The 13,947-nt window shown below is 45.5% G+C and overlaps 1 protein-coding gene across 1 annotated transcript in view; it reads right to left on the bottom strand.

The window, feature by feature from the left end:
* IQCA1 (IQ motif containing with AAA domain 1) overlaps positions 1–13,947 on the bottom strand; it is a 266,158-nt gene that overhangs the window by 51,685 nt on the left and 200,526 nt on the right. Inside the window, exon 15 of the mRNA XM_044675690.1 lies at positions 6,230–6,282. Coding sequence (XP_044531625.1) covers positions 6,230–6,282 — 53 coding nt within the window. The remainder of the gene's footprint in view (positions 1–6,229; positions 6,283–13,947) is intronic.

Below are 13,947 nucleotides of genomic sequence, written 5' to 3'. Positions count from 1 at the left end.
AAGTCATAATTATCTTCATGGTGGTGTTTGCTTCTGTCCTTTATGAGCCCTGCAGAGTCTACTCTAGACCCAGTGACCCAACAAGTTCTGTTTCTCTTGCCTTTGACCCCATATGAACCAGAGCTCATCAGTGGCTTCTTTCTCTCCAAGGTGATTCTGTGAGTCATCCATCCACTGGGCTATAGAGTCCTATTTCTTCTGGTTTCCATTAGAGGGACAGAATGCCATAGAGCTGGTAAATGTCTGAGACTAGATTTGAACTCAGAACTTCTTGACTTGAGGCTCAGTACTCTATGCCCAGTGGTATTCCCTAATCCACTGTCACTAGATAATAATGTTCAAATCAACTTTTTTTCTTTTTAATAAATATCTACTCTGTCCATTCAGTCCCATGATTTCAAGGAACTTGGTAAGGCTTTATGATATAAGGCTGGAAGCTGGGGTGACCTTCATGGGAGCCGGAAAGATCATCTCCCCTTCCTCGGTGTTTGAAGGTGAAAATCTGGGGCTCAGCGGAACCTTTTATAGTTTACTTCAATATGTCATTTGAATGCCTCCTCTCATGTTCCCAGAAGGCCTCGGGGTACAGCCACTGAGGATAGATGGGGCATGTTCTGGCCCTGTTTTTCCATCAGAGAACCTTCAACATGAAATATAGTTATTTAAGAAATAATTTCATTTGTAAACTTTGTCTAAGATGAACACAATGGCAGCTGAGCCGCACGATCCATTTTCCATGCTGAAGAGCTAGCAAGCCATTTTGTTTTAAGGGACAATGAGTATTTTTAAGTTATTTTTATTCAAGAACATGAAAGCATTTTTCTATTGAAGCTTGAGAAATGGAAATGTTTTTTAATACGCGTCTACCCAATTATCTGAAATTTACTGGCACGTAGTAAATAGTAAGTACTTAATAAAGGCTGGGTCCTTCCTTCCTTCCTGTTGGTCCATTATTAACTGAAATGCAGCTCCTGAGTCCATCTTGCTGGGCTGCCTTTTTGCAAACCAACCCCCCACCCCCCAAACAGTCATCTTAGGAAAGTACAGGAATGTGGTGCCTTCTGAGAGGTGGCTGCTGCCTCCTATTCAAGGGATGGTATCTGGGAAGCATTTATACTCTCCGTAACATTGCCCTATCTGTTGTCTCCTTTATTCTATTTATTTTAACTGAGGTCATAGGACCGTGGACTGAGAGCTGGAAAAGACCTTCGAGGAGGTCAGCAAGGAGACCAAGGATCTGAGTCAAATTGCACCTCAGATATTTACTTTGAGTGACCTGGGCAAGTCGCTGTCCTCTCTGGGGGAAAATGGGAGAGAAGGCTGGTCTAGATGGCCTCTGAGGTCAGTCTGAGCTCTCTTGGTGTAGACCAGCCCCTTCATTTATAGATAGTGGCAGAAGGGAGTTAGAGGAAAGGCCAGATTTGAACTTGGACTTGGGAAAGTCTGGGTTCCAAATCTAACCTTCAACATTTAATGGCTGGGTAACTGCAGAAAAGTCTCTGAACTTTCTGGAGTCTCAATCTCTCTCTCTCTCTCTCTCTCTCTCTCTCTCTCTCTCTCTCTCTCTCTCTCTCTCTCTCTCTCTCTCTCTGTATCTTACAGGGTTGCCACAGGGCTCAGAGATGACAATGCTATGTAAGGCACTTTGCAAAGGTCTCTCTAAAAAGGGCGGCTTTTAGTATTACTATAATTTCATTCTTTTTGACTTTTTCAGTTATTATTATCCAGTTCATTCTTTTCATACTTTTGGTAGAGTTTAGATAGAAAGCATCAGCGAGGTGGCTCAGTGGACAGTGAGTCAGACCCAGAGCTGGTGGGGTCATGGGTTCAAAGCTGGCCTCAGACACTTTCTAGATATGGGACCCTGAGATGGTCCTAGGACTATTTGCTTTCCAGCCATTAATCATTATTTTGAAATATTTTGCAGCCTATCCTACAGAAGGATTAAATAAAGGCTTTTTATTTTATTTTATTTTTTGCTGGAGATAGAAAGGCAAAGGCCAGTCTCTGGCCTCGGGGAGTTGACAGCCGAATGGGGGGAGACAACCTGTAAAGAATCAGATACTTCTAAGTCAAGTTAGCAAGCATTGATTAGGCATTATTGCTCAATATCCCTTAAAGCTAGTTCCTGCCCTCTGAGATCATCTCTAGTCCCTTGTTTGTCCATAGGTGCCTGCCTGCCTATCTCCCTCGTTAGACTTGAGATCCTTGAGATCAGGATGCCCAGCGCCTGGCACATAGTAGGGGCTTAATAAACATCGATTGGCTGACTTTAAGCACCTACTATGAGCCAGGCACTGGGCTAAGTGCTGGGGATAGGGAAAGGCCCAAAGAGAATGGCAGCCTTAGAAGGTGGGCTTAGGGAAAACAGCATCTTCTCCCGGCGCCATATGCCTCCGAGCTCCTTGGCCAAGACTCGGGAAGCCTTTCAGCCCATCCCTTGCTTCCAGATTAGGAGCATTTAGCACGATGAGGTGAATGACAAACCTTGTCCTTTTGCCGATCGATGTGATGTTGCTTTGACTGTGAAAGCATTTCTGGTAGGGTCTGGCCCCAGAATCCCCCAGGGAGATTTGCAGGAGGGGTTGGCCATCAGTCCTTCCATGAAGGATGGTGAAAGTCTGATGGCTCATTCTGGCAGCCAAGAAGTAGATGTTCAATTCTGACAGCCTGGAGTGAGCAGTGGCAGTCTCTCTCCTGCTTCCTCGAATTATCGTAATGAGGATGATGATGATGGTTGAGTTGTTGTTAAGCCACAAAGAAAAGGAAGCCCAGAGATTGGCAGTCCAAGGTCACACAGGGTGGGATCTGGACATCTCCAGTTCTTGGACTCCCAACTAGAGCTCGTTCCGTTTTACCACTCCAATTATTATGCCTGGAGACTATGTGGCAACAGCAGGAAGGCCACTGAATTGGGAGACAGAGGACCCGAGTTCAGATCCTGGCTCAGCTAGTGACCTCCGTGTGATCTTGGGCAAAACAATTTCTTGATGTGGGCCTCAGTTTCCTCCTTTGTAAAATGGAGGGTTAGGATGAGAGAGAACTATAAGGTCTCTCCCAGTTTTAAATACAAGAGAGCCTATGATCCAGGAGGGAAATGAGGAAAAGGACTACAGAGGGGCACACAGTTGGAGAACTGATTCTCAGTAGCGGGGGTCATCTGGCCACTATAACATCGCTCTTTCTCTGAGGCATGTATATCAAGAGAACGGTGCATTGCTTACCTGTGAGGGGTCAGATCCTTCTCTTTTTTGCCTTTTTTCCCCTTTCGTCCTTTCTGAGAAAACAATACAAAGATGTATAAATACATATTTATATATAAAGAATTATCTCACTATTTAGGAGAAACATGGAAGTGTGTGTCCAGAAGTCCCTTAAACGATACTTTCCAGAAATAACCTGGCAGCAAAATGACTTCACTGAAGGCTGAATCTGCCCCTTTCTTAGCCTTCTTTGGCCTTAAAACCCCCAGAGTTCAAGTGGGAAGACAGCCAACATATATTGAATACTTTCCTCCTGACCCTCTTTCTAACTCACACTGACTCAGTAACCCACACATGCCACAATTAATGGAACACTCTCTTCAAAACGATCCCATAAGGTAGGTGGCACCAACATTAATATCTCCATTTTACAGAGGAGGAAAACTGAGGCTGAAAGTTTCAACAGCATCTCCAAGGTAATCCATGTCATTTGATTCTAAATCTGGTGCTCTTTCCTTATCTATCAAACATTTTGTTGGTATATTTTGTTTTTATATTATCCAGTCTAACACTCCTCCCACCCCCTCATTTCCCGGAGAACAATGGACTTACAACAAACCAAGAAGAAAAAATTGCTAATCAAACCTATGGGACACATCAGCCAAGTCTGGCATCAGATCTAGTGGTCCACGTCCACAGTCCACCACCATCTGGGCAATGCTAATGCTCTCTTCACAGCAGCAAGATCTCCCACATCTTCTTCCGCCTCCCCCTGGGCTACCAATCCCTCCTGCCTTTGGTCCCTGAAGTTTCTATCCCAGCTCCCTTTTCCCCCTTCATCCACAAGGAGTCCATGCTCGCTATGGAAGGGCCGTATAAATGGCGGAAAGGGGGATGTGCTTAAGGATGAGGGAGAGGCAGCCACTGGAGGCAGAAACAGCAGTGAGGTGGGAGAGGAGGGAGAGAGAGATCCAAGCGAACAGATTCCTGATCTGGGAGTCCGAAAGCCCTGGGACGAGTAGCTTAACCTCTCCGTGCCTCCGGCAGCTGTCCGAAGCTCTACGTGGCTGGGCAGAGATGGACCTCAAATGGCAAAAGAAGGTCTTTACCACGAATGGCCATAGCCAGGAGACCTCAGAGGAAAAGAGTGAAGCTAGGTGAGGGGCTGAGCAAGGGGCGAAAGGAGGGCACAGATGGCACAAGAGTTTCTGAAGGCAGAATTGGCAATTGATTGGATCCCATAGGAGAGGCAGAGGGAGGGGTTGAGGATACCTCCAAGAGTCTGAGATCCTACTGGAAGGCTGGATGTGTTACGAGAGGGAAGGGAGAGGCAGNCTCTCTCTCTCTCTCTCTCTCTCTCTCTCTCTCTCTCTCTCTCTCTCTCTCTCTCTCTGTATCTTACAGGGTTGCCACAGGGCTCAGAGATGACAATGCTATGTAAGGCACTTTGCAAAGGTCTCTCTAAAAAGGGCGGCTTTTAGTATTACTATAATTTCATTCTTTTTGACTTTTTCAGTTATTATTATCCAGTTCATTCTTTTCATACTTTTGGTAGAGTTTAGATAGAAAGCATCAGCGAGGTGGCTCAGTGGACAGTGAGTCAGACCCAGAGCTGGTGGGGTCATGGGTTCAAAGCTGGCCTCAGACACTTTCTAGATATGGGACCCTGAGATGGTCCTAGGACTATTTGCTTTCCAGCCATTAATCATTATTTTGAAATATTTTGCAGCCTATCCTACAGAAGGATTAAATAAAGGCTTTTTATTTTATTTTATTTTTTGCTGGAGATAGAAAGGCAAAGGCCAGTCTCTGGCCTCGGGGAGTTGACAGCCGAATGGGGGGAGACAACCTGTAAAGAATCAGATACTTCTAAGTCAAGTTAGCAAGCATTGATTAGGCATTATTGCTCAATATCCCTTAAAGCTAGTTCCTGCCCTCTGAGATCATCTCTAGTCCCTTGTTTGTCCATAGGTGCCTGCCTGCCTATCTCCCTCGTTAGACTTGAGATCCTTGAGATCAGGATGCCCAGCGCCTGGCACATAGTAGGGGCTTAATAAACATCGATTGGCTGACTTTAAGCACCTACTATGAGCCAGGCACTGGGCTAAGTGCTGGGGATAGGGAAAGGCCCAAAGAGAATGGCAGCCTTAGAAGGTGGGCTTAGGGAAAACAGCATCTTCTCCCGGCGCCATATGCCTCCGAGCTCCTTGGCCAAGACTCGGGAAGCCTTTCAGCCCATCCCTTGCTTCCAGATTAGGAGCATTTAGCACGATGAGGTGAATGACAAACCTTGTCCTTTTGCCGATCGATGTGATGTTGCTTTGACTGTGAAAGCATTTCTGGTAGGGTCTGGCCCCAGAATCCCCCAGGGAGATTTGCAGGAGGGGTTGGCCATCAGTCCTTCCATGAAGGATGGTGAAAGTCTGATGGCTCATTCTGGCAGCCAAGAAGTAGATGTTCAATTCTGACAGCCTGGAGTGAGCAGTGGCAGTCTCTCTCCTGCTTCCTCGAATTATCGTAATGAGGATGATGATGATGGTTGAGTTGTTGTTAAGCCACAAAGAAAAGGAAGCCCAGAGATTGGCAGTCCAAGGTCACACAGGGTGGGATCTGGACATCTCCAGTTCTTGGACTCCCAACTAGAGCTCGTTCCGTTTTACCACTCCAATTATTATGCCTGGAGACTATGTGGCAACAGCAGGAAGGCCACTGAATTGGGAGACAGAGGACCCGAGTTCAGATCCTGGCTCAGCTAGTGACCTCCGTGTGATCTTGGGCAAAACAATTTCTTGATGTGGGCCTCAGTTTCCTCCTTTGTAAAATGGAGGGTTAGGATGAGAGAGAACTATAAGGTCTCTCCCAGTTTTAAATACAAGAGAGCCTATGATCCAGGAGGGAAATGAGGAAAAGGACTACAGAGGGGCACACAGTTGGAGAACTGATTCTCAGTAGCGGGGGTCATCTGGCCACTATAACATCGCTCTTTCTCTGAGGCATGTATATCAAGAGAACGGTGCATTGCTTACCTGTGAGGGGTCAGATCCTTCTCTTTTTTGCCTTTTTTCCCCTTTCGTCCTTTCTGAGAAAACAATACAAAGATGTATAAATACATATTTATATATAAAGAATTATCTCACTATTTAGGAGAAACATGGAAGTGTGTGTCCAGAAGTCCCTTAAACGATACTTTCCAGAAATAACCTGGCAGCAAAATGACTTCACTGAAGGCTGAATCTGCCCCTTTCTTAGCCTTCTTTGGCCTTAAAACCCCCAGAGTTCAAGTGGGAAGACAGCCAACATATATTGAATACTTTCCTCCTGACCCTCTTTCTAACTCACACTGACTCAGTAACCCACACATGCCACAATTAATGGAACACTCTCTTCAAAACGATCCCATAAGGTAGGTGGCACCAACATTAATATCTCCATTTTACAGAGGAGGAAAACTGAGGCTGAAAGTTTCAATAGCATCTCCAAGGTAATCCATGTCATTTGATTCTAAATCTGGTGCTCTTTCCTTATCTATCAAACATTTTGTTGGTATATTTTGTTTTTATATTATCCAGTCTAACACTCCTCCCACCCCCTCATTTCCCGGAGAACAATGGACTTACAACAAACCAAGAAGAAAAAATTGCTAATCAAACCTATGGGACACATCAGCCAAGTCTGGCATCAGATCTAGTGGTCCACGTCCACAGTCCACCACCATCTGGGCAATGCTAATGCTCTCTTCACAGCAGCAAGATCTCCCACATCTTCTTCCGCCTCCCCCTGGGCTACCAATCCCTCCTGCCTTTGGTCCCTGAAGTTTCTATCCCAGCTCCCTTTTCCCCCTTCATCCACAAGGAGTCCATGCTCGCTATGGAAGGGCCGTATAAATGGCGGAAAGGGGGATGTGCTTAAGGATGAGGGAGAGGCAGCCACTGGAGGCAGAAACAGCAGTGAGGTGGGAGAGGAGGGAGAGAGAGATCCAAGCGAACAGATTCCTGATCTGGGAGTCCGAAAGCCCTGGGACGAGTAGCTTAACCTCTCCGTGCCTCCGGCAGCTGTCCGAAGCTCTACGTGGCTGGGCAGAGATGGACCTCAAATGGCAAAAGAAGGTCTTTACCACGAATGGCCATAGCCAGGAGACCTCAGAGGAAAAGAGTGAAGCTAGGTGAGGGGCTGAGCAAGGGGCGAAAGGAGGGCACAGATGGCACAAGAGTTTCTGAAGGCAGAATTGGCAATTGATTGGATCCCATAGGAGAGGCAGAGGGAGGGGTTGAGGATACCTCCAAGAGTCTGAGATCCTACTGGAAGGCTGGATGTGTTACGAGAGGGAAGGGAGAGGCAGATTTGGGTAGGAAGGGGATGAGTTCAACTTTGGATGTGAATGTGAGGGGCTGGCAGGCATCCAGGGAGAGGGATCCCACAGGTAACAGAATGAAGTGAGCTTGTGGATTGGAGTTGGATGAATGGGCGAAGCTGTGACACCATCTTAAAAAGGAGATGAAACGTTAGCCTGGTCTTGCCAAGACGACACAGGCTGGACTTCAGTGTGGTGGATCTCCACTTGTTGTCAGCAGAATCTGGGTTCAGATTCTACTTCTGACATTTAACGAGGTATTTGACCCTGGACAAGTCATTTAGCCTCTTTGAGCCTCAGTTTCTCTGCCTAGAAAAGAAGGGGGGCAGATTCCATGACCTCTAAGATCCCTCGAAGCTTGAAAACTATGACCCTTGAACCCAACTCTATGAACCCTCCTCTCCAGGATCATAGAAGGAATCAAAATGTCATTGTGCCACATTTGAGGTAAAAAAAGAAGTAAAAGGTACTGTGATAAAACGCGCAATTTCTGTTTTGAAGCCCAATACAGACAGTCATAGATAAGACTACAGGGGATCCTCAGGATGGGGAAGATTCAGGCATGGAGACGCCTTGTTCATGTCCAGTTGGAGAGGCAACAATTGAATTAAAAGGCTTGGCACCATTCGCCGGCTCACTGTAACTTCAGGAGATCCTTCAAGAATCCCTCAGTGGGGGGCAGCTGGGTAGCTCAGTGGATGGAGAGCCAGGCCTAGAGACGGGAGGTCCTAGGTTCAAATCTGGCCTCAGACACTGCCCAGATGTGTGACCCTGGGCAAGTCACTTAACCCTTATGATCTAACCCTTAGCACTCTTCTGCTTTGTAACCAATACACAGCATGGATTCCAAAACAGAAAGTCAAGGTTTTAAAAAAATAAAATTCCTGGGAATAATCGAATAAGTGAGTCAGGATGGGGCAGTGGACAGACTGGCCTCTGAGCCTCTTTTGGGCTGCACTCATTAAGCTCCTTCCACCTAGCTGCAGGCTTTTATCTGTAGTTTACCAAGTGCAGAGTCCGTATGTTGTAGTTCGGTTCCGGATTCACAGAACAATAAATGAGAAAATCAATGAACTCTTTTGGGGGGAGGAGGCAGGCCCGGAGGCCGCTTTTCCTCCCAAGGTCTTTTCTAATTCCTAAATAACTCACTCCTTGTGACATACATTATTGAGGCAGAGGTGACCTGCTGCCAGCAGGGTCACATTTGGTCCTTCCTAGCATCGCCCACGTCCAGGACTTCCCGCAGAAAAGCAAGCAATCAGTTAGGGAAATGCCTTTTTTTTTTTTTCAGCAGACAATGAACTCAAAGTGGAATTAATTTATTGACCAGAAGGCAGCTGCCTTCCAGCATTTCTACCAGCAAACGCACTGGCTGATAGAAAAGGAGGCATATTTTTCACATCAACATATGCGATTCTATAATTAACATCAATATTTCTGGGAAATCTGCCTGGAAAAGATATGAGAATTAGAAAATGGCTGGTACATGGATTGGCTGCGAGCTTTCTCTCAAGCACAGCCGGAATACAGCTCGCTGGCCGGCTCCTTCTGAAAGCTGGAGATTTTACGCATTTTCAAAAAGCCTGACCGTCCATCTTGGAATCAGTACCAAGTCAGTATTGGTTCCAAGGCAGAGGAGCAATAAGGGCTAGGCAACTGAGAGTAAATGACTTGCCCAGGGAGTGTCTGATGTCACACTGGAACCCGGGACCTCCCATCTCTAGGGCTGGCTCTCAATCGCCTTGCCGCCCCAATTTTATTGATTTAAATGGATGGCAGTTTAACATTTATGGGTGACTCTGAATGATAATAACTTTGCTGTTCCATCATTTCCAGGCATGTGCAACAGTTCATGTCCTCAATTGGGGTTTTCTCAACAAATATACTAGAACAGCTTGCCATTTCCTTCTCCGGATGAGGAAACTGAGGCAACTGGGGTTAAGTGACTTGCCCAAGATCATACAATTAGTAAGTGTGTGAGACCAGATTTGAACCCAGGATGATGACTCCAGACCAGGCTCTCTAGCCACTGTGCCACCCTGTGCTCTTTGAGAGGGCCCTTCAACAGCTGTATTTGCTGCACTTTACAAACATTGACTTGGAATTGGAAATGTATGTTTATCCATTTTGCTCAGCTCATGTCACTGAGGAAGGCTCTGGAGGACACTAGCAAAGCGCTTTTGTGGTACCCAGCAGGAGGGTTCTCTCTACCTCCTTCCTCGGTTCTCTGGAGCCTGGGTGAAGGCATAACTCTAGTATTTAGGGTCTAATTGTCTAAATGTTAAAGAGCAACAGCCAATCAGGCTTTCTCAAGCCTTTGCTCTAAAGGGGGAGAGATGGTCCTTTCCATTGGCTAGCTGGGGCCGCTGCCACTTCTGCCATCGTCAGAGAAGGAACATCATGCCTGGGGTCTAAAAAGAAATGCTTACCGAATAAATGAATCAGCAAGTAGATGAATGAATTCTGGAGGGACCACAAGGCGGTCATGGTTCAGACATTCCTGTTTTCATCATGGAACGCCAGTATTCTGGGTCGAGTCTCGAATCTGGTTAAGACTTTTTATCTACCAAGTTGAGGACAACCTTATGAAGTCCATGTCGCATTCTGATGGAGAGATTACGAATTCCTTTTTTTTCAAGCCCTTACCTTCTGCCTGAGGACTGATACAAAGTATGGCTTCCAAGGTAGAAGAATGGTAAGGGGTAGACAATGGGGGGTTTAAGTGACTTGCCCAGGGTCAGGCTGCTAAGAAGTGTCTGAAGTCAGATATGAACCCAGGACCTCCCATCTCCAGGCCTGGCCCTCTATCCACTGAGCCACCTAGCTACCCTGAGATGACCAGTTCCTGAAGGGCTTTGTGTTTTCTGTCTTTTCCCAGTGATTTTTGGGTTTCCAGCTTTGGTCATGCCCAGTATTTAACAGGAAGAAAAGTCACCTTCCTTCCTCTTTTAACTTTCTCTTTTTCTTTTCCTCTGAACTATATTATGTTGGGCTCCTTCCAAAAATGGAAGTCGTTTCTTTGGAGAATTGCATGTTATTTTAATGAATATTAGTGTAAATAAACACATTCAAATGACGTAGAAGTGCCCATTAAATATGGGAAAATTGTAAACCAATTAAATGAAACTATATTCTTTAAAAGTACTAAGTTAGTGTAGTAACAGTAGAACCTCTATAGCCCAAATGGTATTTAGACTTTACTAGCCTCCTGCTACTGTTCTGAGCTGCCTAAGAAAGACTGGTTTAGATTGGGATCATTTTTTTTTAAACCCTTGTACTTCGGTGTATTGTCTCATAGGTGGAAGATTGGTAAGGGTGGGCAATGGGGGTCAAGTGACTTGCCCAGGGTCGCACAGCTGGGAAGTGGCTGAGGCCGGGTTTGAACCTAGGACCTCCTGTCTCTAGGCCTGACTCTCACTCCACTGAGCTACCCAGCTGCCCCTAGATTGGGATCATTTTTAATAAAAGTCCCAAATCTACATCACACAATCTGCATTGTAATGGGTGATGCTGGTATTTAGTACGTGAGAGATGCTGCACTAGAACAAACGATGACCGGGAGTCTGAATGGTCTTGTGGACAAAGCATCCTGCTGGAAGCCAACCTAACCATCCAATCAACAATGGCCCATTGTGGTTAGATCCACCGTCCAGATGTCAATGGTTCGGGCGACTCTGGAAGGCTTTTCAGTAATGAGAAGGCAGTTTCTGCCCTCGAGTCAGCAATTGTTTTTTTGGCACACGCACTGCAGATTCCATGCTTGCCACCATTGTCATGAGGATGTTGGAATGGAGGCTTTCAGCGTCTGGAACTCGAAGAAGCAGCTCCCCTCTGAACCAAACGGGCCGTTTCCAAGACGTAAGTGAAGTACTACCAAAGAGGAACCCACACGTAGGCACACGCCCCATGTGGACCCTGAAGATCCCTCCATTTCCACGTTCACGTTCCTATATTTATTCTGCCCACAGCGTGACATATTGTAATAGAATTTTCAGCCAGAGCTCGTGATATTGATGCTTTATAGGGAGAGGGACTGCCTGGGAGGGATTAAACCATTACAGAATGGAAGAGACTCGGGTTATTGATGATTCACAGTGATGACGGTGCCATGACGAATTGCAGAACTTCTGAGCTGGAAGGACCTCTAGGTCATCCTGTCCCACCAGAACTCTGACAGCGATGCCCTCTCTCCTCCTCGTTAGGGAGTTTTCCCCTACATTAAACTGAAATTGATTTTCAGCAACTTCCTCATTGTTCTTTGCTCTTCTTCCCTTTGGGAGTGGACAGTACGAAAAGGATTCCTCTTCCACATGGCAGATACTTAATACTCTTGGCTACTTCATGACACCTAATGCAGCTCTCTTAGGTCTTTCCCCCAGGCTCAACATCCTCAGTTCCTTCCACTGGTCATTGTAGGGGATGGAATCCAGTCATCTCACCATCTTGGTAGCCCTCAACGAATGCTTCTAGATTGTCTCTCTCCTTCCCCCAAGGAAACTCCTGTCCAGGACCTCATACTCCAGGGTGGAGGCTGCCAGCACCATCCTTTCTCCTTTCCTCTGTTCTGGACACTAAGCCCTCTAGAACAAGGTGTCTCCATTCCAGTTAACTCTTCAGACTTGAGTCATCAACTGAGCTCCCTTTGTGGCACTCGGCAAAGACAATGCTCACTTGCTTCCACATACAGTAGCTACAAGAACCATATGGAATAGAATTCAAGATTTTTTTAAAAAATCATCTAAATGTTGGAAGATACAGCAGTCCAGATTTTGGGGTGCCATTTTATGGTTGGTATATTAAACGTGCATGCATTTTTATCTACACATGTATATGCACACGCATTCATGAATACACACATAGGATGACCCCAAAGTCTTACTGCAGCTTTAAGCTTAAAACTGAATATACAGCTATGCTAATTATGATCCTGGTCACTTTACCTCTGTCTAGCTCAGGCTCCTCATCTGTAAAATGGGATTAAGGCTATAATAGTAGCACTCGCTTCCCAGGATTTGTGAGGGAAAAATGAAAATCTTAAATCCCTACAAAACTACTAGTTCAGGAGACAGGAGTGCTGCTGGTCCTGGAGTCAGGAAGACTGAATTCAAATCCACATTTCCTAGCTGGGTGACCCTGAGCAAGTAACTCAACCTGGTTTGCTTCAGTTTCCTCCTCTGCAAAATGAGCTGGAGAAGAAAATGGTCAACCATTCTGGTATCTTTGCCAAGAAAACTCCAGATAGGATCACGATGACTAGGACATGACTGAAATGATTCAACAACAGCAACAAATTGTTACCATTATTGTTGTTGTTGTTGTTGTTGTCATCATTATTGTTTTTTTAAGCTGGTAGCTGCTAATATTAAGAGCAATTAGAGACACGTGAGGAAACTGGCCAGAGAACTCTGCGACTGATGAATTATCTCCACTGCCTCTACTATAACATGGAGAAATGGATTTATTAGGTGAAAATAGGTAGAATCCAGAGTCAGAGGCTCACTTGTTGATGGAAAGAGACTTCTAAGACTATCAAGTGGGAACTCTTTATTTTGCAGATTTGGAAACTGAGGCCCACAGAAGTAAGAGTGATGAAGAGGAGAGCTTTGTGGGGTTAATACTTTTGTCTTTTAATGAAGAAAAATATTTGAGACATTTGACCATGAACAGATGGTTTTTGTATTTCTTTCCAGGGAGTCTAATTTCAAAGCTGCTTATGTACTTTACGGTATTTACATCTAAGCGGCCTCATAAAATGGAATTCTGAAAAAGCTTCTATGTCAAGAGTATTTCCTGATGCAGTGAAATGACTGTTTTCCAGAGTCTTGGCAAAGAAAAGCTGGATTTTCCTTCCTTTGAACTCTAAACATTCCACAGTAGATCTGCTCCCTAAAATTGCTCATGTTCTCCTTCTCCACGTTGGGTTGAACCACCCTGTTGTTATTCCTTATAATGTACACACACACACACACACACACACACACACACACACACACACACACGTATACATAAACAGAAACATTTGTTGTCTCTCTAGGAGAAGGCCAGCTCCTCGAGGGCTGGCATGATTTTCTTTTTGTCTTTGTAGGACCCAAAGCCTCACACAGTGCTTGGCAAATAGTAGCACTTAAAGCAATGCTTGTTGATTGATGCCTATTATCACTCATGATAGAAAGTAAACTCTCTCAGCAAAGACAAGGTTTCATTTTTGCCTTTCTATTAGCAGCACTAAGTCCACAATACCATATAAGGTCCTTAAGGGCAGGGATGTCTGGCACATGGAAGGCAGCTGATAAATGCGTGTTGACTGCCTGGGTCAATTGCTAGCCTGGTCAATTGCCCTTCTCTCTCTCTCTCTCTCTCTCTCTCTCTCTCTCTCTCTCTCTCTCTCTCTCT

Source organism: Gracilinanus agilis, chromosome 4, assembly GCF_016433145.1.
Source record: "Gracilinanus agilis isolate LMUSP501 chromosome 4, AgileGrace, whole genome shotgun sequence".
Lineage (NCBI taxonomy): Eukaryota > Metazoa > Chordata > Mammalia > Didelphimorphia > Didelphidae > Gracilinanus > Gracilinanus agilis.
Note: the sequence above shows the minus strand (reverse complement) of the source record. Positions and strands in the feature narration are given on the sequence as shown.